The 27361-nt window shown below is 45.8% G+C and overlaps 1 protein-coding gene across 2 annotated transcripts in view; it reads right to left on the reverse strand.

Moving 5' to 3' along the window:
• The window catches only part of ACSS1 (acyl-CoA synthetase short chain family member 1), a 189384-nt gene extending 162442 nt beyond the window's left edge, over nt 1-26942 (reverse strand). For both annotated transcript variants that reach the window (XM_073557471.1, XM_073557470.1), the window contains exons 1-2: nt 26376-26942; nt 11593-11689 (exon numbers count right to left, since the gene is read on the reverse strand). In XM_073557471.1, the coding sequence (XP_073413572.1) occupies nt 11593-11689; nt 26376-26751 (473 nt within the window). In that variant the 5' untranslated portion in view covers nt 26752-26942. The remainder of the gene's footprint in view (nt 1-11592; nt 11690-26375) is intronic.
• Between the last annotated feature and the right edge of the window lie 419 nt (nt 26943-27361).

The following is a 27361-nucleotide window of genomic DNA, read 5'->3' on the forward strand; positions in this document are numbered from 1 at the left end:
AAGAGGAGGAGGAGGAGGAGGATGATGGGGATGATTACTTAGGGGAGGAGGATGCATCTCGTGGGGCAAGTGAAAATGTTGGCGTGGCAAGGTCTGGTACAGGGTTTGTGCGTGACTGGAGGGATGTGGATTTGCCAGAAAGTGCTCCTCCACCCAGCACTCGCAGTGCATCATTGACACCGGGAACATTGGCCCACATGTCAGATTATGCCTTGCGGATCCTAAAAAGGGACCCCCGCATTGCCAAAATGATGAACGATGATGACTACTGGTTGGCCAGCATCCTGGATCCACGCTATAAAGGCAAATTACAAAACATCATGCCACAGGAGAACCTTGACCTAATATTGGCTAATAAACAAGCAACTCTGGTAAATCGGTTGCTTGAGGCATTCCCAGCACACAGCAGCGGTGATGGTTCTCACACGAGCCGTACGGGCCGGGGGCAGCTTGGCAGAGGTGTTCGTGGTGCACACAGCAGAAGTGGCGTTGGAGACAGGGGTTTCAGGGGCAGCTTGGCAGAGGTGTTCGTGGTGCACACAGCAGAAGTGGCGTTGGAGACAGGGGTTTCATGACAATGTTGTGGACTGATTTTTCAAATACCGCTCACACAACTGGTAATACTGCATCGATGGAAAGTGACAGGAGACAGCAGTTGTCAACTATGGTTACAAACTACTTTTCCTCCCATATCGATGTTCTCCCACACAGGTCATTCCCCTTTGACTATTGGGCCGCCAAACTGGACACCTGGCCTGAATTGGCACAATATGCCTTACAGGAGCTCGCTTGCCCAGCTGCAAGTGTGCTATCGGAAAGAGTCTTCAGTGCAGCTGGATCAATCCTGACAGAAAAAAGGACCCGTCTGTCAACCCAAAATGTGGATGATCTAACCTTCATTAAAATGAACCACGCATGGGTTTCCAAGGATTTTGTCCCACCTTCCCCTGATGACACATAGGGTGACAGAAAAATGGCTTGCTTTGGTCCACCTCTTCCTGGTACTTCACCTATTTCGCCTTTTGCATCAGTTGAATGTCCAACATCAACATATGCCACTTTCTAAAACTCCCTAACTGTGCTGCCTCCCCCCCCATGGCCGGGGTCACCATCTAGCGCACGACACCGTGCGAGTGCCGTTGCCCTGGACAGGTGGGTAGGCCGACTCTTGGGCGCGGGCACTGGCACAGGGTCCCTCATAGTGCAATCAAGTGTCTCTGACGGTGGTGGTGCACACCCGCCGTCAGACACACCGCTGTACTATGAGGGGCCCAGTGCCAGTACCGACGCCCATGAGTGGGCCCCCCTTGCTTGGCCAGGGCCCCAGCATTTGCAATCTTTACCTCTCCCTGCTCCTCCGCTGTGTAATCTGGGCCGTCAAATCCATACTGTGCCTGACACCGTCTGAGCCTGCCTCCTGAGACATATATTTTGAATGTGTACGCTATCCATACATGTTATCCAGGGATACGGTACCCTTTCTAACCTTTGTGCAATCACGTGCAATCCATACTGGGCCTAACACCGTCTGAGCCTGCCTCATGCTGTGTAGACATATATTTTGAATGTGTACGCTATCCATACATGTTATCCGGGGATACGGTACCCCTTCTAACCTTTGTGCAATGACGTGCAATCCATACTGGGCCTAACACCGTCTGAGCCTGCCTCATGCTGTATAGACATATATTTTGAATGTGTACGCTATCCATACATGTTATCCGGGGATACGGTACCCTTTCTAACCTTTGTGCAATGACGTGCAATCCATACTGGGCCTAACACCGTCTGAGCCTGCCTCATGCTGTATAGACATATATTTTGAATGTGTACGCTATCCATACATGTTATCCGGGGATACGGTACCCCTTCTAACCTTTGTGCAATGACGTGCAATCCATACTGGGCCTAACACCGTCTGAGCCTGCCTCATGCTGTATAGACATATATTTTGAATGTGTACGCTATCCATACATGTTATCCGGGGATACGGTACCCCTTCTAACCTTTGTGCAATGACGTGCAATCCATACTGGGCCTAACACCGTCTGAGCCTGCCTCATGCTGTATAGACATATATTTTGAATGTGTACGCTATCCATACATGTTATCCAGGGATACGGTACCCTTTCTAACCTTTGTGCAATCACGTGCAATCCATACTGGGCCTAACACCGTCTGAGCCTGCCTCATGCTGTATAGACATATATTTTGAATGTGTACACTATCCATACATGTTATCCGGGGATACGGTACCCCTTCTAACCTTTGTGCAATGACGTGCAATCCATACTGGGCCTAATACCGTCTGAGCCTGCCTCATGCTGTATAGACATATATTTTGAATGTGTACGCTATCCATACATGTTATCCGGGGATACGGTACCCCTTCTAACCTTTGTGCAATGACGTGCAATCCATACTGGGCCTAACACCGTCTGAGCCTGCCTCATGCTGTATAGACATATATTTTGAATGTGTACGCTATCCATACATGTTATCCGGGGATACGGTACCCTTTCTAACCTTTGTGCAATCACGTGCAATCCATACTGGGCCTAACACTGTCTGAGCCTGCCTCATGCTGTATAGACATATATTTTGAATGTGTACGCTATCCATACATGTTATCCGGGATTACGGTACCCCTTCTAACCTTTGTGCAATGACGTGCAATCCATACTGGGCCTAACACCGTCTGAGCCTGCCTCATGCTGTATAGACATATATTTTGAATGTGTACGCTATCCATACATGTTATCCAGGGATACGGTACCCTTTCTAACCTTTGTGCAATCACGTGCAATCCATACTGGGCGTGAGAACGGCTGGCGAGCTGTTAAGCAAGCTACAGCACCTGTCCAGACAAGTACAGGGATTCCCTAGCGAGGAGACTTATTTGATTGTTTTCTATGTTGGGACAGCAATTTTTGGGGAGCACTATACTCTGGAGAATGATAGATGGGGCCCACCATACACTGGAACATTCCAAAGGTGGACATCAGACACTGGAGCAGCATTTACAGGGCCCATTATACACTAGAGCATTAGAAATGGGGCCCATTATGTTTGGAGCATTATTTGGGCCCATAAGACAGTGGAGCTTCATCCATGGGGACCAACATATACTGTAGCATTATGTGGAGCTCATCATATACTGTTTCAAACATTATATGGGACCAATGATTTTGTATGGAGAAATAGATGGGCCTCGTCATGAGATGTAAAAAGTGAGGTATTTTTCATTGTACTATACCGCTATTTCTCTGCCGTATCGGAGCATGATGAGTTGTGGTATGTGTTAAAGGGGCGCTCTTTCGCCCAGGGCACATGAAAACCTGCAGCCAGCCCTCCCCCCCACAAATTTAGCCAAATAACCCCCATTTTTCAGTGCGTAACTTGTATTATGAAGTTAATTAAGGTTGACAAGCTTAAGTAAGAAGAATTGATGCTTTTGGCATTCAAATGGGCACTGTAGGTGTGTTTCCTGTCCTCCTCTCACTGCCGACTTTTATTCCCCATTGACTTACATTGGGTTTCGTGTTTCGGGACGACCCCGACTTTTCCCTATAATCGGACGATCTTGCTCGACCCGACTTTTGGAAAAGTCGGGTTTCACGAAACGAAACACGACCCTAAAAAACCAAAAGTCGCTCAACTCTAGCTATAAGCACTAAGGAGAAAGTTGCCTATTCAATATAGAGAAGATAGATGGCCAAGGAGAGGAATTGCACCTCGGAAAAATATATCCAAAAGACCCCAGGGCACAGCAAGGAACATATCAAGAATAATAAAGTGCAAAGCAATTTTAAGATTAGGATTTTACCTGTAGCTGGCCGCTGGAAAAAATGAGCTGATGTAAAGGCTAAATGCTGGTAAAACTTCTCCCCCACCGCCGCCCAAGGGAGAAGTTTTACCAGCATTTAGCCCCTGATAGGCAGGACCTATGGTCGGATAATCCACCGTAAGAAGCTCCAGAGGTGATGATGTTACAATCGTTTGCACCGGGGCTTGCTGCGCAGGGGGTTTAGCGGCAGGTTCGACAAGCTTCTTCTACGGCAGCGTGCAAGCGTGGGTGGTACACTATCTGCTGCAACCATTGTAAAGTCTTTTGAGCACCAAAGTGAGCCCCCTTTTCATGGGCTTCCAGGGCCAGTTGGTTGAGATGGACTCCGGGCACGATCACCTGCCATATCGTAGCTGACGTTGTTCGTGACATGGCCTTTCGATATAAAAGTCCCTTTTTGATGACTAGTTTTTCCCACTGGCACAGCATCAGCAACATATCCTGGGTCAAAGTCTGTCTCTGTGAGCCCAGGGGCAATTTACCGGTGGCCACCCATCGGCGCAGGAGTCCAATTTCTGCATCTTCTTGTTGCTGCTGGATCCAGTTGTCGCGGGGTTGTCCCAGCATCCCTCCTAGGAGTCCCGGATGAGGCACTTCTTGCGTGTTGACTGTAAGCGCGGCGGTGGTGAGGGCGACCAGCATCTCTCTCATCTGCTTCTAATTCGTCATCTCGGTTTCTCCCTGGGGTGGTGTGTCGGATTCTGGAGAGCGCATCGGCGTGCACATTTTCCGCTCCTCATTTGTAGATGATCTTATAATTGAATTTGGCCATCCGAGCCACCCACCGCTGCTCGAGGGCCCCCAGTTTGGCATTCTCCAAATGGGCTAACGGGTTGTTATCGGTCCGCACTACTACTTCGGAGCCCGCCAGATACTCTGCGAATCGCTCCGTCATTGCCCACACTACCACGAGGAGCTTGAGCTTAAAGGAGCTGTAATTGTCCGGGTTGCGTTCTGAGTCGTGCAGCGACTGGCTACCATAGGCGATCACTTTCTCCCGGCCATCCTGCACCTGTGACAACACAGCTCCTAGTCCCTGGAGGCTCCCGTAGGTATGCAGGATAAACGGTTGCAAAAAATCCGCATATGCCAGTACTGGGGCGTCCGAGAGAGCAGTTTTGAGGTCTTGAAATGCATCCTCTTGCGGTTGCTGCCACTGGATCTTCCGTCCATTCGCCCCGGCGGGAGCCCCCTTCAGCAGGTCCTGCAGGGCTCGGGCTCGGCATGCAAAATTCTTCACGAACCGACGGTAGTAGCCGGCCAACCACAAGAAGGCCCGCACGTCCTTCACCGTCTAGGGGGTAGGCCACCCCTGGATGGCAGCGACCTTTTCCAGGGATGGTCGAACGCCCTCTGCCTAGACGGTATTCCCCACGTACACGATCTGGGTGCGGAACAGGTGGCATTTCTGGGGCTTTACCTTTAACACGTACTTCTGCAGCCGGCCGAGCACCTGCCCCAATCGCCTCAGGTGGTCCTCGAACGTGGCGGAATAGATAATGATATTGTCCAGGTATATCAACGTGGCTTCAAAGTTGAGGTCTCCTAGACACCGCTCCATCAACCGCTGAAAAGTTCCGGGGGCGTTGGCCAGCCCAAACGGCATCCGATTGAACTCGAACAATCCCATGGGAAGGATGAATGCCGTCTTTGCTCTGTCTTCCTCCGACATCGGCACTTGCCAGTCCCCGCTGGCCAGGTCAAGGGTCGAAAAGTACATTGCGTTCCCCAGGGTGGACAGAGACTCTTCTATGTGGGGCAGTGGATACGAATCCTTGATGGTGCAGGCGTTCAACTTCCGGTAATCCACGCAAAAACGTAGAGTGCCATCTTTCTTCTCAACCAGGACAATAGGGGCCGCCCAAGGGCTTTGGCTTTCTCGTATGACCCCCTTCCGGAGCATTTGGGCTAATAGAATTTTCACTTCCTGATATAGCTGCGGTGGTATTTGCCGATACTGCTCCCGGATGGGGGCCGCTCCTGCTGTGGGGATCCCATTCGTGATGGCCATGGTTCTTCCGAAGTCGTCCTCGTGGCTGGCGAAGACACTGTAATATTGCCCAAGGAGTGTCTCTACTTGGAGAAGCTGGGCTGACGCTAGGCCAGAAAGTTCAGCCCGCATTCTCTCCAGAATGACTCAACCTTTATCTTGGGCCGCGGACGCGGCAGCCTGTTGGGTTCATACCGTTACTGCCCAGGGGTCTTCGGGTTGCACCCGCAACTGGACTGCGGGGTCCGGCAGCAGCTCCTCCAATGGCCTTACTAGTTTGGCCATTTCGGCCTGGGGCTTCAGGGTGATATCCTGTTCTTCCAGGTTGACACAACGTACCAAGACGGTCCCCTCCGCAACTGTGGCCAGAGAGTGGGCCACCAGGATGCCAGGCAGCAGGCGCTCTGAGTAACATGGTTCCACCTGCACCTCCACGCCCTCCAGTGGTATCTGGGTGCGGATCGGCAGAGCCATCACCGTCTGCCCCGGAGGAAGCATGAGCGGGGGGGCCGCCGGTGAGATGACCTTGCCCAGTGCCTCACCCTCCTGACACTGCTTACGGAGGACTCCATGCTCCGGTCCTTCCCCACAGGAGCCGTCATCCCCTGCTCTTGCTCTCGCACCCAGGCCTGACTCCCCACTTCAGAAAAGGCTAACCGTGGGTTCACGCAAACCTGTTCCCACAATGCCTGCTTAATTAGCGGGTCCTGGAGCCCAGTCACTAGCAGGTCACGCAGGGTAATGTCGATGGGCCCTACCCCTATTCCGTCCTTCCTTTCTATGGCGGTGTGTAGCTCCTGGAGGGCATTCATATACTGGGTGATGGTCTCCCCCTCCCCCTGCATCCGACTGAACAACCGGGTTCTCAACTCTCCCACGTCTGTTGGATACACGTGGGTCTCTTCCAGGATCTGTAGGACCCTGGCGAAGGTGTTACGACGCCCTGGGGGTCTCAACATTACCGACTTCCGGGCCTCCCCATCTAGCACCATAAGGGTCACCTCACCCTCTAAATCGGGGGTCATGGGGTGCATGCGGAAAAGGCCCCGCATACGTTCTGTCCAGCTCCACAACAGCGTATCAGAGCCAGAAAACCGGAGCAGGTTACTCAGCATAGCCCCCAGGGAGATGCTGGAGCGGGGACCCCCATCATCCGCAGTGCCCGCAGCCCTATTCTGATCAGGCGCACCGCCCTCTGTGCTCGGAGACTGCATCCTGCTGACTGCGCCAAATGTGGTATTTGCAGGTACGCAGGATGCAGTGACGAGTCGGGAGACAACCTGATGCTTTCTAAAATAACTTTTATAAGACTGGGGGAACTTTTCTCAGTCACGGCTTGAACACAAAAAGGGGTAACACGTGTTGCCCTCGCAGGGGCTCTAAACAAGCAAACACCAATGAGTAGAACACGACTACTTCCGGCAATAGCCGGTCACTATAGGGCCGCGGTTTGGCCGACTACGGGTCCTTAATTGAAAAGTCAACTTAGCTGCTGTCCCCCACAGGGCCCGGCAAGTACTTGGATGGGTGGGCCGCAGCTCCCGGACTGGGGCCAGCGGCAGCTATGTGCGGTGGCGGATGACAGGCCACCTGTGCAGCTAACGGCTGCAATGGTGAGTCCGCGGTGAGCAGACGCCCAGCCCCTGCTGGGGGCCGGAGCAGGGTGGTGGTGGCCGCCGATGGCGCGGTACTTGCCGCGGCCACGGCCGAGGACGGGGCGGCTGCGGGTGGCAGGGAGCAGCCTGCAGCCGTGGACTGAGGAGAGGCGGCAGCAGTTGCGGGTGACCGTGGGTAGGCCGCAGCCACGGGCTGAGAGGAGGCGGCAACGGCCGCGGGTTGAACTGGGGCCGCAGTGGCCGCGGGCTGGAGCAGGGCAGCAAGTCTCGGATGACCGCCTTGGCACCTTCCCTCTGGAGTTCTCAGTGAGCGTCCTCTCTCTCCTGCAGTCTCTGTCCCGGTCAGCTGACTCATCGTCCGGGGAATTCCCTGCCTCCTTTATACTGGTCCCTTCCCCAGCCCATCTGTCTGTCAGAACGATCCGTCCCCGAATTCTGTCCCCCGGGAACAGTTTCCCCCGGAACCCGGATGACGGCTCCTTTGGTTCCGGCCCGGACACTCGACGGGGGCCGTTCCTCCCACACACAAACACTACACTACATGTACATATACACAGATTTAAATTTAATACAAAATTCATGAGAGTGCTTCTGTAATGTGATCATTCATTCTCATACAATTTCATGTTTACAATAATATTAATTTTTGCATAAAACATGGAATCAAAAGTCAAAGGAACATTTGCTTGTAAGCCCTTTGCTTGGCAGAAATATTTACATGTATTGACGATAGAGAAAATCATTCCTAGGAACATTTGTCTGCCCGATCATTTGCTTGTGTGAAAAAGACCGTAGAAATGATTAGATGCCAAAAAAAATGATGGTGGTTGCTTTATGGAGACAATGGATGAGGCAGGTCCTTCCGAATATACAGTACAACAAGAAATGTACAGCTAAAGTGATCCATGAATGAAAGGGTTTTCTCTTTCTGACACTAAGTGTTCGCACATAGCGGTTTTGCCATTTTTTTGTGTGCATTTTTCCAGTGGAAAAATTCAACGTTTTACAGTACCTCCCAGCAAAATGAATGAGATTTCTGAAATCTGCACACATTTATTTTTTCTTGCAGATTTGAATCAAAGTGTTTTTTTGCAGCATGTCAATTTTTCAGGCGGTTTTGCAGTTTTTCACCTAATCAAATGAATGGTTAAAAAAGTATGTAAAAATGCATGAAAAATGTGTGTTTTTCCTGCCCGAACTCTGGTTTTCGCAGCAGAAAATTATGTAATGCAAATACTGAACGTGTGCACATACATTAATGGGTGTTACTTTTGGCTACTTAAAATACTTATACTGTATAGAAGTTGTAGAACATGGCAGGTTCTCCACCATCCCCGTGGTCTGTATTTTAGATGTTGAAGGTTACTCGTTGCCCTGGACTTACTTCATTCTGTGTCTTTGCTGACAAGGCTTCAGGCTGTGACAACCTCCACCCAGTGCTGCGTCTGCTCACTACACAATAATACAGTTCTGCACACCATTGATAACAGGCATGATGATCGTTTCAGTCCAAAGACAATTTCTCCAGTAAGAAAGTGTTAGCTGATAGCAAAGTGTATTTTATATTATATTACTATATGTCATCAAACTGCAGAAGGAACAAACTGAACAATTGTCCATGGACTGGTCCATGGACTGGTCCATTTCTATGCTGTCTGAACATACAGCATATAGAATAGATGAATCCAAGGCACAGCACCTTCATTGTTACATAAAATAAGTATGTCCGATGAGATCTCAATGCATAATCCAAACCTTTATACTGTACATGGGCTTCATTTGTGATTACTGCACTGAAGATTGGATCCGTATATGGTAATTGTGGACATTTTACCAGATATTTTCCATCATGAATGCTTATGGCAGATATAGCAAACATAGGAAAAAATTCAAAAAAACACACATATATGAAAGGTAGACTCATCAAACCCTGACTAGTGCCCTAGCAGGATGCAGCAGACGTCCACTGATAAAGGCTGGGGCAGCACAGGTGCAACCCACTGATGAAGACAGCCAGTAACCCAGCAGGTCTGCTGCATCCTGCCAGTGCACTAGTCAGGATTTGGTGAGTCTACCTTTCATATATGGGTGTTTTTTTTAATTTTTTCCTGTTCGCTGTTTAGATTTAGCGTTAGGGAATCTTTATGTTGGCTTGATTTTTTCTGTGTGATGCATATATATAGTTAGTGCTGAGCAGCCTGCCTGCTAATACTATGGGCGAAATTAATAGGCTGTTCAGACACTTTGCACCACACTTATCTGTATATCTGTGTGACTGATGTCTTATGCAAGCCTTATTTTTGTGCATTTTTCCCACTAGGCAGTCAGCCCCTCTTTTGTTGGGTTACTGGCTGTCTTCATCAGTGGGTTGCACCTGTGCCTTTATCAGTGGAGGTCTACTGCATCCTGCTAGTGCACTAGTAAGGGTTTGGTGAGTCTACCTTTCATATATGTGTGTTTTTTATGGCAGATATATGTCAAACATAAGTGAGGAATGTTAGCTGAAACACTGCACCAAAACTGGACAATAAGGAAGGCTGAAATAGTCCACTCAAAAACCAGATGTTCTTCTGATATAATAATAATAAACCCCACAGGTCCTATAAGAGAAACCCTTAAAGTGATTGTCTAGATTTTTCATGAAAGTCTGCAGTCACTCTGTTACATTGTGCACTGTGCCATCAGCGAGACCGGGCGGACATGTGACTGCAAGTATGCAATATGTATAGTTCTGACCATATTCCAACTGGGTGAGTGCGGCCTCACTCGAAGCAAGTGACTTAGAGTGTTTCTGGGGGTATGCTTATGGCATCCTTGTGCTCGCTCCATTCACCGGTACTGGAGAGTCCTCACAGCATGCGCTGTGATGAGTCACAAGTCTGAGATACCATAGGGTGACTGTGGCCTTTCATAATAAACTTGGAATCCCCTTTAACTGAGATGCAGCCCCTTCACTACAGCTAGGGTCAACAACTAAATGAAAATGTATAACGATATACTAATGGTATGACACGTGTATAATGATAATATCATTATTTAGGATGTAGACATATACGTTTTGTATACATAGCTCAAATTCTATCATTCTTATTCTCAGTAAAAGAGAAGTGTTAGGTGTCGGGTTCCTGCAGCTGCACAGCAGGAATCCAGAGCCATGCAGCCAGCAGTCTCCCATTCCCCTCCGACCTCTCAGGGACCTGCACAGCAATCTCAGCGATCCAGACGCCCTGCTCAGACCAGTTCTCTGGGTCGGCTTGCTGCTGTCACCTCTGGACCAGCAAAAGTAGCGCAGCCTGCTCTGCAGCAAGCCACTCCAGGGGCTAAGTCCTCTCGCCGCGCTACTGGGCATGCTCACGAGATGATCTTCCAGTGGAGATCGGGAGTCACGTGCTCAGGTCCTTCTCCTGATCTGATTGGTCCATCTCAGAGATCTGGGAGGTCCCGGAAGCGCACGGCTATAAAAGGCCCGCATAGCCACTCGGCCATTCGCTAGTATAGACACTAGATGCTAACTGTGTGTATGATGATGGATGTATGGACTTGCAAATGACTTATTATGATTCCCCTCCCTCTGATATTACGTATGTGGACAGGGAACTAGTGTTAGAGTCAGCGCCAGTCAGTGGCACGTTACAGGCCACGGTCTCCATCTTCACAGTGCTAGCGTCCGACGGTGCACCTGTCCGGGCATTGTCATATTGCGGCTAGTTTAATCGCCGCGCTGCAGTCAGCAGCAGTTGGGGTGTTCGCGGCAGCGACGCCGCACGCACAGTAGGTCAAGACGGACTTTGACCCAGAGTCTAGGGCCTAGTCCTGTGACCGATTACCGTGTGTGCACACCGCCGAGTCCTGTGAGGTCAACAGGCTCGGTATAAATGTCTATGTTTAAAGCATCTCTGTGATTCAACAGAGTACGCTCCGCGCACAACGGGTGACGTTCAACCAGCGTGCGTTATACCGCCATATAGCGCGTCTGCCATTAGCTAGCAGCGGTGTAACACCTACTGCACGATGGACCCCGGGCGGCAAACGCACTTATTATTTATTTAGTGCGTTCCGCCGTCCCTAACAAGAAGAACATGGAAGAAACATGAAGGATATTTAGTAAAAATAGAACACAAAATCTGTATGTGTCCTACCTGTATGTGATGTTTACATGCGTCCCCGGCTCATCCCTTTCCCAGATCAATGCCACTCTCTCTGGACACTGATGGACATGCTTGTCGAGACAGTTCACTAGCAATGGAGAAAAGGTTTAGAATTAGAAATTCGGAAATAATGTACAAATATAAAATGAATATGTCAGTGTCAATCACCACAAAGCATTACCAATTATAGGGAACCTGTCACCTGGTTTTTCCAAAATAACCTACGGCCACCACCTTTCAGCCCCATGTTACAGCATTCTATAATGCTGCACATATGACTCCAATTTGCTCTGCAAGGCAAAAAAAAAAGACCCATGGCATGGTCCGGTCCGATGGGCGTCACTGTTTTTCATCCGGCACCTCCTCACTTCCACAGTGTTCCCCTTCGCACTCCTGCACAAGCGCACTTCTTTCTGCGCTACCTAGAGCAGAGCAAAGTATTGTAATGTGCATTCACAGGCGCTCTTTGGACTTTCCCTGCACATGCTCAGAACAGCACTTTGCTCTGCCCTCGGCAGGACAGGAAGAAGTACGCATGCGCAGGAGCGCGAAGGGGAACACTGTGTGGATGATGTAGACCACGTCATCCGCATGAGGCAGAGAAGAAGGATGGCATCGCAAGAAGAGAGGAGGCGCCGCATGAAGAATAGCAATGCCCATCAGACCAGAGAGCCCTGTAGGTGAGTATAAAGTCTTTTTCTTTTGCTTTGCAGGGCAAATTGAAGTCACAACTACAACATTATAGAATGCTGTCAGATGGGGCTGAAAGATGGTGGCCATAGGTCATATTAGAAAAACCTGGTGACATTTTCCCTTTAAGACATATATATGCAGTACAATGCGTCTGAACTTTGTTACACAGTTTTATCCTAACATGATATAAAGTTTCCACTACATGTTACATGGCAGGAACATAAAAGTAAGTTATATGAATGGCACAATGAGCAGTAGGCATAAGCCGGCCAGTATTGTATGGTGCACATAATGGGTATTACATGGAAAATGAATCATTCACAGTATTATATAACATAATGCCTTTCCATTGTGACATGTTCCTATGGTTTATGCCCAATAAATACTGCATAAAATTTCTATACTATTTAGAACAAAAGCACTCATAAAATGAGTCATAAAAAACATCACTAACAGCTTAAATAAAGAATTTATAAAAAAAAAACAAAAAAAAAAAAAAACATCACTAACAGGACACGATTTGTATCTTTCTTTAATAGGGTACTTCAATGTGGACTCATCTTGCCAAGGCAGCATGAAATAATGGCAGGGCTGGCGTGCTATCAGATTTATACCAAACAGGAAGAGACCCGTTGATCAAGTAGAGCCAGCAAAGACAAGCGTCCCAGCAGACATTTTTACTGATACCCAATTCTTTTTTAAACTATGGCCTCTATTCATGATTTGCAGGTTTTTATTTAAGTGACTTTTCTTTTTTGTCTTGTGGTATTTATTAATATTTTGTGCCCCAAATTCTGCGAAATGGTGCACAAAGTTCAAGAATTTTGCCCAAAGTCAAAAATGGTGTTTATTTTTGTCTTTAATCTTTTTATGCCAGTTTTTAGTGCAAAAAGTCACACAAAAAATTGCACCAAAAATGTAGGCATAGATAAAAACATTCCAGGGTAAAACTTTTGAAAAAGTTGCAAATGATGAATCAGGGAAAACATATAGAAGTCCTGAACTTCTCCCACAATGGAAAACATAAAACAAGGAGAACACATAATATAGACTTTAAAAGGGGTGCAAATTGAAGGAAGAATTAGACACAAATGAAAACCAGGTAAAAAATGTCAAAAACAAGACTAAACAAAAACCCCAATTACAATAATGAATCGGATCCTATGTCATTTCTGAAATACCATATTGTAATTAGGAATCTTGTCGCCTGTGAATAGCATAGAATAATTCTCATGGAAGTGTAAAGGGGTTATCCGAGAATTAAAGAAGTTGTCCACTACTTGGACAACTTCTTGTCATACCTCTCGCTAGACCACCATAAAATAATAAAGCTTGTACTCACCTCCTGAGCTGGCGCCGTTCCCACGGTGTTGACACTCTCTCCCAGGGCTCCCGTGCTGTTGTTGTGACATGTGACGCTGGCGTCCAACCAGAGCTGTCGTCACTGTTCCCACCCTTGTCGAATTGAGCATGAAGTGGAAGTCCGAGATCAGCGGCCTGGACTTCTTCTTCATGTTTGATTTGTCCAGGAGGTGAGTATAAGCTTTATTATTTTAGGGGAACCAAACATTTTGATCAAGAAGGGATTGTCCTAGTAGTGGACAACCTGTTTAATTTTTTTTCGTATATAGCAGTTGCTAACTGCCTGTCTGTTCTTCCCAGCACTGATCTCTGCCAGCTCATATCTCTGCTAGAGATTCTAATGCTGGAGATTCCCATTTCCGCTGACGTCACATTGACAAAGCAGCATCTTATCTTCCGGTCTCCTCTGTTGACGGGGCTTCACTGCTTCACTGCCAGGGCTTCACTACTGATGTCATACTGATTGACAGCTGACTCTCAGCCCAATAACTGCAGGGAGCCGACTGTTAATCAATATGACATCTGCAGTGAATCACCATCAACAGGGCAGACCAGAAAAGAAGGTGCTGTCCTGACAACGAGAGGTGAAATGAATCAGTTGAAGGAGCAACTGAGCCGGAACAGATAGACCCCCCCCCCCCCGACAGAGCAGGCATTAAGTTATCAGCTATCTGCTTGTTAGTTCTTACCCCTATAGACAAATATATTGTAAGTTCTGAATTATCCCTTTAAATCTTTAAGGTTTTGTCAAGCTTTCTTCCTGCATAAATATTCTTGATTTTAAAGGTGCTGCAAACCTAATGAGCTCCATTAAAGGCAATGAAGTCTTTGTCAATGTTTACTTGGATCCATTGGAAGCTGGATCTATTGCAGTGACATGGCTCAGTTATAACTCATCAGTTAGAAATATGCCCACAATGACCATAATGTGCAGACAGGGACACCAGATAGCAGCTTCTTCCAGTCCTTTGACATGATTTCACACATTTTATTACAAACGTTTCATTAGTATTTGCTTAAAATCTTTACAGACTAAGGTACTGTATATAAGGAGGTGCCTTATGAGAGGTATGTTAGTGGATTAGAAGTGACGAACCAAGTTTTGCATATTTCTAAAAGCCCATTCTGGAGTTTAATAGGATTGTCTGGTCCCCTCCAGCTCACTCCTGGTTGCTTCTATAAGCTGCTTGTTGTTGGTCCCTTGCATTCCACAATGCCCATTGGGGCCTCCAACAGGTCATGTTGTTGTTCTGGCAGGCGGCCTTTTGAGCCATGACAACCTAACCATCTGCCAACCATGCAAGACCCAGGGAAGCAGTCACAGCTAAGTTCTGCAACTGCAGAACCCAATCTCTCCCACAATACATTTTCAGAAATTGCATTTGGAAAAAAGGAAAACTTCATACTGTTTAGTCCAAAGAATTTTTCTCTGGCATTTCCTTTCTTTTGACAACAGGAAAGACTAATGATTTAGATCGTTTCTTTTCCAAGTAGTTCCAATAACAATTATCAAGGATACAAAAAACATCATTTTTCAATTATTCAGAAGCATCAGAAGTGTTTGAAAGTGATTTTGCAAATAATTTGTGAATTTCAGGTGCTTTTACCCTGTAGTGTCAGTGTATACAGGTGGAATACCCTGGAAGGTTTTCATGGCATGTGCCTCCAACACATGCCTCCAAAATATGTCAACAATCTGCCTTTCACTGGCATATCTCATCCATAGGACAGCATGCATATATAGGCTGTTTTTACAGTCTATGTTGTTTGCCTCTATATGAAATAGTGAATAGATTGTGGTATTCTGTGCAGCAGAAAAAAAGATATACAAATGTAACAGTGCTTTTTGTAGAACTGCGCTTCATTCCTTCATTGTTAAGCACCATGATTAAAGAAGGTGCTTAATACCAGAAACGTTCCATACTTGAAGCCTATTTGTGGATAATGTTATTACTCTGTCACTCCAGCTCTATTCTATTGTCTCCTACTGCTTGACTGACAGGGTTTATGTTGTATGACTTATATGACAGGTAAAGGAGCCATCAGTCCGGTAGAAGGAGACAGCACTATTCGGGGAATAGAGCTGGAGTGACAGAGATTTCAGATCTACCATAGTCCTTCAGCCTCATTTGCATATCAAATCAAATGCTGATATCTCATTAGTGAAAGGATGGATTGGCCATGTTAAGGTATTGCTGAACTTGTCTTTGGATGAGTTACATATGGATATAAAAAGTTTAGGAACTGAAATTCTGCTGAAAGGTTCCCTTTAAGTGATTAGGAAAGTGTGCTGCTTCATGAAAGGGGAAGAAGCCTCCCAAGGTTCCACAGATTTTTGATAATTTTAATAAGAAATTGTCCTAAATTGAGTGCAAATCTTTATCTGCTCATACCTCATACAGATTTATCTTTCTGGTGCGAGCAGAGATGTGCCAAATTGATTAAGAGCCATATGTTTCTTAAAAAAAAATGGCAAAGTATGGTTCAGATTCTAGTAAATTCCTTGAAAATTGTGGCATAGTGCACATTCTAAATTCTTTAAACTATGAAAAAGAATTTCCCAAAGATGCTATTTTTAATCGATGATTTATCTGAGGTATGCCAGATCTATACAGGAACAACAGAAAAGAAGAACACGGTATCAGGCGCAGATTTCACCAGGACAACATGATCTATACAACAGATCGCTGTGTACGTCCGGCTTCAGTTTGATAAGAGAGATGTTTTGTCTATTTATACTCCTGCTCCTAAAATGGAGCGGTAATGTCTTTCAATACATATCGTATCGTATTATTTATATCAGTTTATTGAGATTATCTTCGAAAATTTCCTCCTTATGTAAGATTCAGCAAAATAGCTATAAACAACTTGACTTATTGGTATCTAGTATCCATCTAAAAACTGGAGTACTAGATTACTACAGGGAATCTGAAGCGCAGCACTTACATTTTATAGGCAGAACCCTTCTACATTCCCCTTTAATACAACCTTAATATGCATTTGGACATTGATGCCCAGTATGATGAATAAACATCAACTTGGTGCCATGTACATGAAATTGTCATGGTGGCTCAGTGGTTAGCACTGGTGCTTTGCAGCACTGGGGTCCTGGGTACAAATCTCACCAAGGACATCTGTAAGGAGTTTGTGCATTTCCTCTGGGTACTGTCACATCTTCATGCAAAGTTCTGGATGTAAAACTTCACCAATTAGTACATCTTAAAAGGTTTCAATATCAAGGCAAAGAACATCTCCTACAGGACCTGCTTCTGCGTTGTCATATGTCACTAGGCACCGCCTTATTCATTCCAGTGGTATTAGCTATGTAAGAGACATTAGAACTAGAAGCTCTGAGCGGCATCATCCACCTGAAGTAATCAATTCTCTGTTTTGGCCATTTGGACAGTACCACACCTGACATATACTCCCAGCCTATGGCCGAGAGCTGTAAGATATAGTTAATTGTACGCTAGTTCAGTCCTGTGATAGCTGCTCCTGTGTGATTGCTATATTCCTGTTGTATGACAATAGACTGTTTGCTGACCATTCTTTTTGCCTTCTGATTTTGTACCTTGCCTGCCCTCTTTGTTCTGACCTGACTACTGTACCGTACCAGACAGTCTGCACCAACGCCAGCGGTTGACTTTGTGGTCCCAACCCAGGAGCCCCTGAGAAAGTCCAGAGCCCTGTACAGAGATTAATGATGGATGGAGACAAGGACAACCCCTGGGATCTGGTAAACTAATTGGCTTGTGCCAAACCTGTCCATGACAGCCATATTAGTGCTGCCAGATGACCCCTGTAACAGGTACTCTGGTTAACTCCCACACCCTCAAGACATACTGATAGCAAATATATATAGTGACCAATTGGGACAATGATAATGATGTCTGTATAGAGCTGGAAAATATAATGGGCGAACATATTAAATAAACCTTCAGGAAGCACTGCTCATTGAGTGACTTTTGTGGAGCACAAGAGATTTGCCAACTGGTCGGGAGATCTCTCCTCTTTGTGGGAGCCTTCTGGACTTTCCAGGACAGTTGGCCAATATAATATTCAATTTAGCATATCTGGTGATATTAAGTAGAATACTTTCTAAAGAGATGGCATAAATTATTATCTTAATGAAAGTAATCATGAACAATACTATACTCTACCTCTCCATTCAGGTCCAGCACATCTGCTCCAACACTAAGCACTAGGCTGAGGCTCTATCAGAGAGTCTGTAAAGCATTGCTGGGAAAGGGTAACTAGTTCCAGCATCAGGGCAGGAATATAGTATATAAAATGTAAGATGGTGAAATAGTCTCTAACTCAATATATGTATACATGATGTAGTTTTCTTGTATGAACTTGTACAGCCCAATCTTCATACAATAAGCAACCAATTAAGGTGAGGTGGAGGTGAGTGATCCAAAAGGAGTGTACAAGTTAGGCTAAGTATTAAGACCTGCGGTGAATGTGTGTCGCCATGCAGGGGTATTGTTGTAGTTTATGGGCTGGGTTACAAAATCCCTGAAGTTTATCAGCCACTAAAATAACTGTTTGAAATTTAGGGAATTGTGCTGATAAGACCTGAGATATTAGTTACGATTTGAGATTAAAAAATTGAGATTTGGGGCAATGTCATCATATACGTAGTGTGGAATCAGAATCTGGGCATCCACTAAAACACAGTGAAGATGATTCTGGGAAAAAGCGATAGAACATTGTATCAGCCAAGCAGGTCCTATGTTACGGTATATCCTGACGGAAGATGCATTCAGTCGACTGCCTTTAGTAATAGTGGTACAGCAATGCTGACAGTGCTAAAGTGGCATGGGAGGCTCAGATCCTGATCTCTTCGCAGCATGAACAGTAATCTAGTATAACCTGGGACTTGATGCATATACTGTATATTATAATGTGGCCTGGAACAATTGGTGAAAGTTATCAAAAAACTCAAATGAAGTAGAGTTGGGAGCTCCTCTGTGTTTATGAGAGAACGAGCAAGATGAAGAATCCGGTGTGTCCTATAATGCTCAGCATTGGGAGGTTTGTATTATTCGATAAGTTTCCGGGCAATTATGATTTTGCTGGATGACGTTAAGTGTCTTACAAAGACTAAACGCTTGCCTATCATCCAACTAAAGTGACAGGGGTGGTAGTTCAGGGGGAACTTGGAGTCAGGGAGTATTCTAGTGTGTGGTAAATGGTTGCTAATAAAAAGAAAACAATGTCTCAGGTGCCTCTCCTGTATGATGGAGTGGTGTGAAATGGGGCTGGGTGTTTTTACATTAGGTTGTAGGGATTGTTAGACAAGAAAAGAGATTGAATATTTAAAAGCTTAAGTACAGAGGTCTCTATATTTACCAGCAGGGAGACCTCCAATGTGGCATATAAAAGTATGAGCTGAGCTACATTATGTGGCCTATAAAACTAGAAGCTGAGCTATATTATAATAGCGGTAAAGGAATGGAACTGATAATCTTCCTTGTCTTTTGTGGTAGTACGTGGGCTTTTCTTTGATTTGAGGTATTTCATTGGCTGATATAACTTTGGCATTAGCAGCTTGTAGTGTCTTAACATCTCAGGTGCATAATCGAACAAAGATGCAGAAAAATAAATACATTTTAGGTAAAGTAGTACTTTTGACAGAATTTGTACATTTAATCCAAGAGAGGGATTTATGGTCTCATGTGTATAGTTCATCCATTGGTTGTTTGATAAGAGGTTGAGGGAGTAAGTTTTTATCCTCAGAAATATGCTTTACCTTGCGCTTTAAACTTATAGAGCAAAAGGAATCCAAGCCTGGCTGTATATGATGCGGTGTTTGCTCTGACATTTCAGATGATAACATGCAGAGAACTGTCAATCACTGATAGCACTTCCTACACAATCAAAGATCCCAGGCGTTTACTTGATGAAAACACAGTTTATACAGAATCTTTTCTCAGAAAACTATGCATCAATCTGCTCAGTATTCCCTCCTCTAATAACATGATGCCTGCAGATTATACTGCATTTTCATGGTGACAAGTCCCCTTTATATAATGCAGCAAAGCTTTGCCCAGAGGAGAATTCCAATGAGAATGGTGATGCAATGCTTAACAAAGCAGTGATTTAGGCACACCAGTAATAGAGCCTCTAAAGACAACACTATAACTGTGAGCAAGTACACAAAAGTAAGAGTGTCCTTAGATAACCTTTATAAAGAAATACAAGTCTGTCTCTGGAATCACACTACTGCTGCAAAATTCCATCTTGGAGCACAATTATGGAGGATGTGGAATGTAAGAATACCCATAATCTAAAGCATGTGTAGTCATTTAACTCTACGCTGCACAGCCAAGCAATTACCATCACCATCACTTTGCAGGAGCTCAATTTGCCCTGATGGACTTCTTATAAGAACCAGCCCAGCACAAAATTCACCAGGAATTATAGTGACTAGATTCAATTAACAAAGTACAGCAATAATAGCAATGAGAGTTAAAAGGGAGATGTCTTCAGAAAATGGCCTATTTACATCAGGATTTTCTGTCCCATGTTTTTATTCAAAATTTCGGGCTGTTTTTTGTTGCATCACAATCATTATTAAAAGCAAAACTCGTAATCTTGCAATTATCACTGATTTTTTTAGACTCCTACCTCCTTTCAGGAAGAGTTTTCTGCATGCTCCTTATCATCAGAGGCAGGATTGCAATCACAGATAACACCTCTATACACTGCTGATAACGAAGGACCAATCAATCACAATAGGTGGTGTCATAGCTGACCCAACTCTCCCCCACTCTCATTAGGTGCTTAAACATAAAAGATAGGGTCAGTGTTTGTTCAATGAGGCTATTTACATGTGTTGTTTCCTGAAACAGGAAGTTACAGTCTAAAAAATCCCTAGTGGCCAGTGTGAGCATTGCCCAAAAAAATTATAAAGATACATGACACAAAAATCTGATTTAAACAATGTGTCATTTTCTGATAATTATGCAATTTTAAAGGGGAAAGATAATATACAACTCAATGTATGTCTACGGACTGCAGTTAAATCTGAAAAGCTCCAATAAATGAGTTGCTTCTCTTAGGTTTTTTTAAATCATTCTAAGCATTTTACACTCCATTCTTTTTAAAGAAGCAATAATTAAGGCACTCGATTTGCGCCATATTTATGCCGTTTGAAGACCCATAACATTTTATCTTAAAGGGGTTGTGTAGCTTTCAGGGATAACAGCCGAGAGATCATGATCCCACAGTTGCCATGAATTTGTCAAGGATCACTGCCAATTGTCTTGATAATTAGGCAATTGACTGACAAGTGATGGATGAGGCCGCTCTGTCCTCATTACTTGGCCAGTTATTGGGGATCTCACAGTGATCGTATAGTTTATACACCTCCGATTGCAATACAGGGAACAGATATATATACCCCAATATGGGCACTGCCAAACTCAACAATAACAAAAGGAACTAGCTGCCACCACCAATCGTTTATACAGGCCGATTGGACACCCGTTACAAATAGTGTATTGCTTCAGGGGTGCGAGTTATAGAGCATGGCGAACAGAGCTGTTAAATTTTAGATATTTCATCCAATAGGTAGGCAGTGTTTATAAAAATATACACAGATGTTACACAATGGTAAAAACAATATAGTATAAATAATTACATAAAATAAAAAGGATAAACATAACAAATGTACTAAACCTGATTTCAAAGGTTTGGTTCAGGATTTTCTGAAGGGGAGCTCTTTGTTTGTGGACAGAACTACAGTGAACTCTATCTCCCAGAACTGACACTGATCACAATTTGATATTTGCTTTTCTTAACAAAAGTCACGGCCTCATAGCTCCCATCTGGTGACTTATAGCAGGGCTGGTCAGGGATGTGACCATTCTTTTCAGAAAATTATGGGATCCCCAACTTCAATATTATCTTCGCCCCTGGGGTCCCAAGCAGGAGATAATACTGTTTTGTATCACGATTTTATCTATCCATATAGAGGAAACATGGCATACATATCGCCATCCATCTGCCAGATATTAATTTGCAAGTTGCTGTCGCAAACCAACCAGTGATGTAAGGCAATACATTACCTTCGTCTGTTCTGGGTCTGTACCGAACACCTGCTGTTCCGGCATGAACCCAAAACATGGACTTCACGAGGAAATCTGTGTTACTGTTCGGGTTTGGCACCCCGAACACCAAGTGTTTTCATGTTGTCATGTGCATGACAGCGCGCCGCAAACACTGCCCCTGATCAGTAGTAAAATCATTATTAAAATCATCTATTTTTGATAACCAGCCTTGCTAAAGCTGACAGCTGAGGGTTGCAGCCCACAGCTGTCAGTTTTGCCTGGCTGGTTATCAAAAATACAAGGGAACCTATGCCATGTTTTTTCTTTTCATTATTTTGCGTGTAGGCGCCGGCTGATGAATACTCCCGATTAACAGCAGCAAGCATAGACTGATGGGAGTAGTAGTCCCATCAGCTGATGCCAGTGATCGGAGATAAACTTTTTACCTCCGATCGCAGCTGCAGATTCACGCTGTCATTTGACAGCGTGAGATACGTGGCTGTCTGACCGATCAGCGGCAGTGTTTGACAGCGTGGCAAACACTGGATGTTTGGGCCCCTCAATCCAAGTGAATGGGGTCCGGGTACAGGTTCTGTTCTGGTACCCAAACATTTTTTAACTGTTCAGCTGAACCTGCCCGACCCTAACATTCAGGGATCTGCCCATTTCAAGTCACGACTTTGAAAATATGTCTTTCATAACTGAGGAACCATTGCTGTTCATAAAAAAATGAAATATTCATAACAAGTATGGAAACAAAGCAGCTTAATGTAGTTTGTCTGCCAGTTCTAGTCACGCTGAGGCTAAGGCTGTGCTCACACACAGCGCTTTTTTTAGCAGTTTTTACTGCGGTTTTCACTATAAAACCGCTAAAAATAAGCTTCCCAGTCATTTCTATGCATTTTGCACGTTTTGTGCACATTGATGCGTTTTTTTACTGCGAAAAAACACATCGCGGTAAAACCGCAGCATGCTAATTAATTTTGCGGATTTTTCCGCGGCTTTGGCTTCTTCCATGCGGTTTGAAACCGCTGCGGAAAAAAATGCATCAAAACTGCGCAAAAACCGCCGTGGAAAAATAGGTGCGGTTTCTGGGAAGGGATTCAGGTTTTTGAGCAGAAATTTTCTGCAACGTGTGCACTAAGCCTTAGGCAATTAATGTCACCTCCCCATTCTTTGGCAGCTGAGGTTATAGGTTATCTCTACTGACCACAAACTTGTGGTATCCCACAATTCTTCAGCCCAGCCTGGTCTGCATCCATCAGCTAATCTTTAATTACCTGTTCACAACAGGGGGGTCCACTTGCACCGGAGTCATATGGAGGTCATAGCCTTGCTTCAATTTGCATCTAAGAAATGGCTTAAAATAATAACACTTAGGGCAGGGTGTATTTGCTCTCTCAGTGTTATAGAACAAAACATTGGAACACAATTGGATCAATGTTATTCCATGGGGCTGTGAACATGTCCGATTTTTCCCTCGGACCATGTGTGTCCGAGGAAAAAAATCACTGCATGCCTCAGTTTGATCCGATATGTGGATTGCACTTGGCCATAAAAGTCAGTGAGTACGTGGGAAACATCAGACTGCACTCGGATCACATGCAGCGTCATGCGCCCATTGGCGGAGCTGACCGGCGGAGGCGCGGCAGGGGGCGGAGCTTCACGCCAAGCATACGCTGCGCCTCCTAACGCAAGTGTGAAAGTAGCCTTAGTTTTTTATTATAAATATGGATCTGCATCTTATTAAAGGTTGTTTTTTTTTTTACATGAACATTTTAATTAATAGATCTTGGAATAATAAGTTCCACAACTGGATGTGTTAAAGAAAAATGTTCCTGTGCTGAGATAATCTTATAAATATGCCGCTGCTGTGCACTGTGTTATGGCTGTGTCTGACCATACAGGAACATGGTCTGATCATACCACAGCTCCTGGGCAGGGGAGGAAGCAAAAGAGAGTATACTGATTCTTTCTGTGAGGTAAAATATTTCAAATCCTTTTTAAAAACATGTTTTACCTCACAGAAAGAATCAGCACCAGCACTGGATGGTCATGTGACTGCAAGCATGTGATCTGTATACTTCTGGCCACATTCTGACTAGACATAACCCAATACACAAGCATTGAGCGAAGCCACGCACGCCTAGTCGGCACATGCGTGCACACTGTAAGGGTTCACAAAGCTGTGGTCACACAGAAGGACTGCAGGGTACATGCCCACAGCGGCTGTAATGGCGCCACCGGCCCTGGCGACACTCGCTCTGCATTAGGGGCTGTTTTTCAGTCCAGGCCGGGGGTGCGGATACAGCTGTCGCGCTCTATACTCGAGCGGTGACTGAACCGGCGTAGCCTCCACGACTGAAATCCAGACACGGGGTGTGTGTTAAAGTTTGTTTTCCACTAAAGCCCCATTACACACTGCGATATCGCTAGCAATATCGCTGTAGTCACCGATTTTGTGACGTTACAGCAATATTACTAGCGATATCGCTGCATGTGATACTTACCTCCGACCGGCTCCCCCGCTGGTTATCGCTGATCGCGCAAGAAGCTGCTGGCCCATTCCTCGTCGGCCACTTCCTGCTGGGCTTCCTGCTGTGACGACGAGCGAACCGTGGAGCCGGGCGGGAGGACGCAGGATCGCCGCGTCTGACAGGTAAGTAGCGACCCCCGTCCCCAGCGATGTCGCTGGTGAGATCTGCCTGTGTGGCAGCTCACTAGCGACCACCTAGCGATGTACCAGCGATCCTGACCGCGTCATATCGCTAGTCGGGATCGCTGGTGCATCGCTACGTGTAACGGTACCCTAAGTGCAGGCGCCGGGCTGGTTACTAACGCCGGTAACCTGCAGATTATTAGTTTTCTTGGTGACAGGTTCCCTTTAAAGTCTGAATCTCATTGTGTGACTTTGTACCAGCTGGGCACACACCCCTGTAATGGCACGTGATTGCCACACCCTGCCGTGCCCCTTCACTGGGACAAATTTGCATAGCGTACCTAACCAGGACAGTGACGCCCACTACAGACACTGCACCCAGCCCTGCCCGCAGCTGTACCCAGGCGGTATCACTCATGTTGTACCCCTGTCTGATCCGGGTATAACGCGTGAGCTTATATAGGACTGATTTCCTGACGGGAAGTAACAATGCCGGTGTCCCGGGCTGCGCCGTCCCCTCACACTGCTGCGGGCGGGAGGGCGGGAAACACACACACTACACCAGCAGCACGTGACACGGGCAGACGCGTCTCAGAATGAGCTCTGGAACACGCCCACTCTTCTGTGATCTTAACCAATCAGCTGCAGGATCCGAGCCCATCCCTCCTGGTGAGCGCATCACAAGCGGTGTCACTGTTGTGGAGGCCAAGACAAACCCAAGACACTTTTAACCCTTTCGGCTCCCACAAACTTCTGAAATCTGCTGCAGAAAACGGAAACTTTGTAAAAGTGAACAAATCCCTTGAAGTTTTACCCAGCAGCAGACGGAATGGCCCTGGTGACCGGTGTGTGCACATAACTAAGCTAGTGTCATCTAGATCCGTCACTGTATGCCATATGGAGACCCAGCAAGGCATCTCTAGGGTTAAAGGGTATTGGAAATATCAGATCCTCACTGTACAAGTGACTGCCATGAACTGATCATTACAGCTGCAAGTGCAATAAGATCCCGCCACCATCCCATACGAAGGATCGCTTTTAACTCTTTCAGCTCCAGAGATAACATTGTTACATTTAAAACCATGCAGATCTAATGATATCACGTGATTTTTTTCAGCCCCTCTACTCCCCATCCTTGATCCCCTCTACTCCCCATCCTTGATCCGCTCTACTCCCCATCCTTATCCCCTCTACTCCCCATCTTTATCCCCACTACTCCCCATCCTTATCCCCTCTACTCCCCATCCTTATCCCCTCTACTCCCCATCCTTGACCCTCTCTACTCCCCATCATTAATCCCCTCTACTCCCCATCATTAATCCCCTCTACTCCCCATCCTTGATCCCCTCTACTCCCCATCCTTGATCCCCTCTACTCCCCATCCTTGATCCCCTCTACTGCCCATCCTTGATCCCCTCTACTCCCCATCATTAATCCCCTCTACTCCCCATCCTTGATCCCCTCTACTCCCCATCCTTATCCCCTCTACTCCCCATCCTTGACCCTCTCTACTCCCCATCATTAATCCCCTCTACTCCCCATCATTAATCCCCTCTACTCCCCATCCTTGATCCCCTCTACTCCCCATCCTGGATCCCCTCTACTCCCCATCCTTGATCCCCTCTACTGCCCATCCTTGATCCCCTCTACTCCCCATCATTAATCCCCTCTACTCCCTATCCTTGATCCCCTCTACTCCCCATCATTAATCCCCTCTACTCCCCATCCTTGATCCCCTCTACTCCCTATCCTTGATCCCCGCTACTCCCCATCATTAATCCCCTCTACTCCCCATCCTTGATCCCCTCTACTCCCTATCCTTGATCCCCGCTACTCCCCATCATTAATCCCCTCTACTCCCCATCCTTGATCCCCTCTACTCCCCATCCTTGATCCCCTCTACTGCCCATCCTTGATCCCCTCTGCTCCCCATCCTTGATTCCATACATTACTTATCACCCCACCATCACCCCTGCACTCACAATTTTGAGATTAACACTCACCAGATACATTCAGCTGTCCACCAAGGAACCATTGTACTCGGCCTTCATTAAAGTCACAGTCTTTAACTGTCTGGTGGGGCTTTACCCATGTCAGCCTTTCTCTGGCAAGAACACCCCAAAATGTCTCAGGGTCTTCATGTGAGAACTGCACCAGATCCTGGAAGGTCTGCACCCTGGGCAGGGCAGTGGATTCTGGCATGTAGGAATGGACATCCCATTGGGGTCCTGGATTTTGGCAGGATGGCTGCACCTTCTGTTTGTGGTATGAGGCACAGGATCTCACCCCAAGTCTTCTCCAGAGGCAGATTCTTGCAGGTCCCTGCTGCTTGATAAGTAGCTGGTGCAAAAGTAGTCTGCTGGTTAGATTTGCTGCCATAATGATTGCGTACGAGTTAGAGAGATGGATTATAATAACATCATAACTTTGGAGGAGGAGAGATTAAAAAAGTTGCATCAGGTTCCCAGATGGAAGAGTTTCTGTGCTGATGATAACGCAACTGCAAAACCATCTGCTGTGGCTGTGCTGCTAGAATGACATGAGCCCAGAGCTCCTCCTTATTTCATATCCAGGAAATGTACATGAAACTTCTTCTGCACCTCTGCTGCAGTTCATTGCCCTTGTATAATCCATGTGCAAATGACAAATGTGGTTCAGAATCTTCAGAGCTTCTTTCTGGCGGGCTCGTCTTGGGATTCCTGCCATCGTAGGGTTTTTTTTATCTGAACACAGATGCCTCCATAGCAGTTTTCATGATCTGGAGTAAAGATCTGACTATTGTCAGCACAGGCACAAAATATAGAATATTCATGGAATATATGTAGCAATATGTTATATGTTGATGTGGCCTCTAAAACAGAACAATATAGTTGTATGAAAACCTACTATGTGGATTTCTGAATCTATGATTTTACAACTACTTTTTATTTTAGAATTTTAAGAAATTAATTTTTTATTGAATATGATTAAAAGGTATTTAAAAGGAATA

This window comes from Dendrobates tinctorius, unplaced genomic scaffold (genome assembly GCF_039654945.1).
Source record: "Dendrobates tinctorius isolate UK_male_01 unplaced genomic scaffold, ASM3965494v1 ptg000250l, whole genome shotgun sequence".
NCBI lineage: Eukaryota > Metazoa > Chordata > Amphibia > Anura > Dendrobatidae > Dendrobates > Dendrobates tinctorius.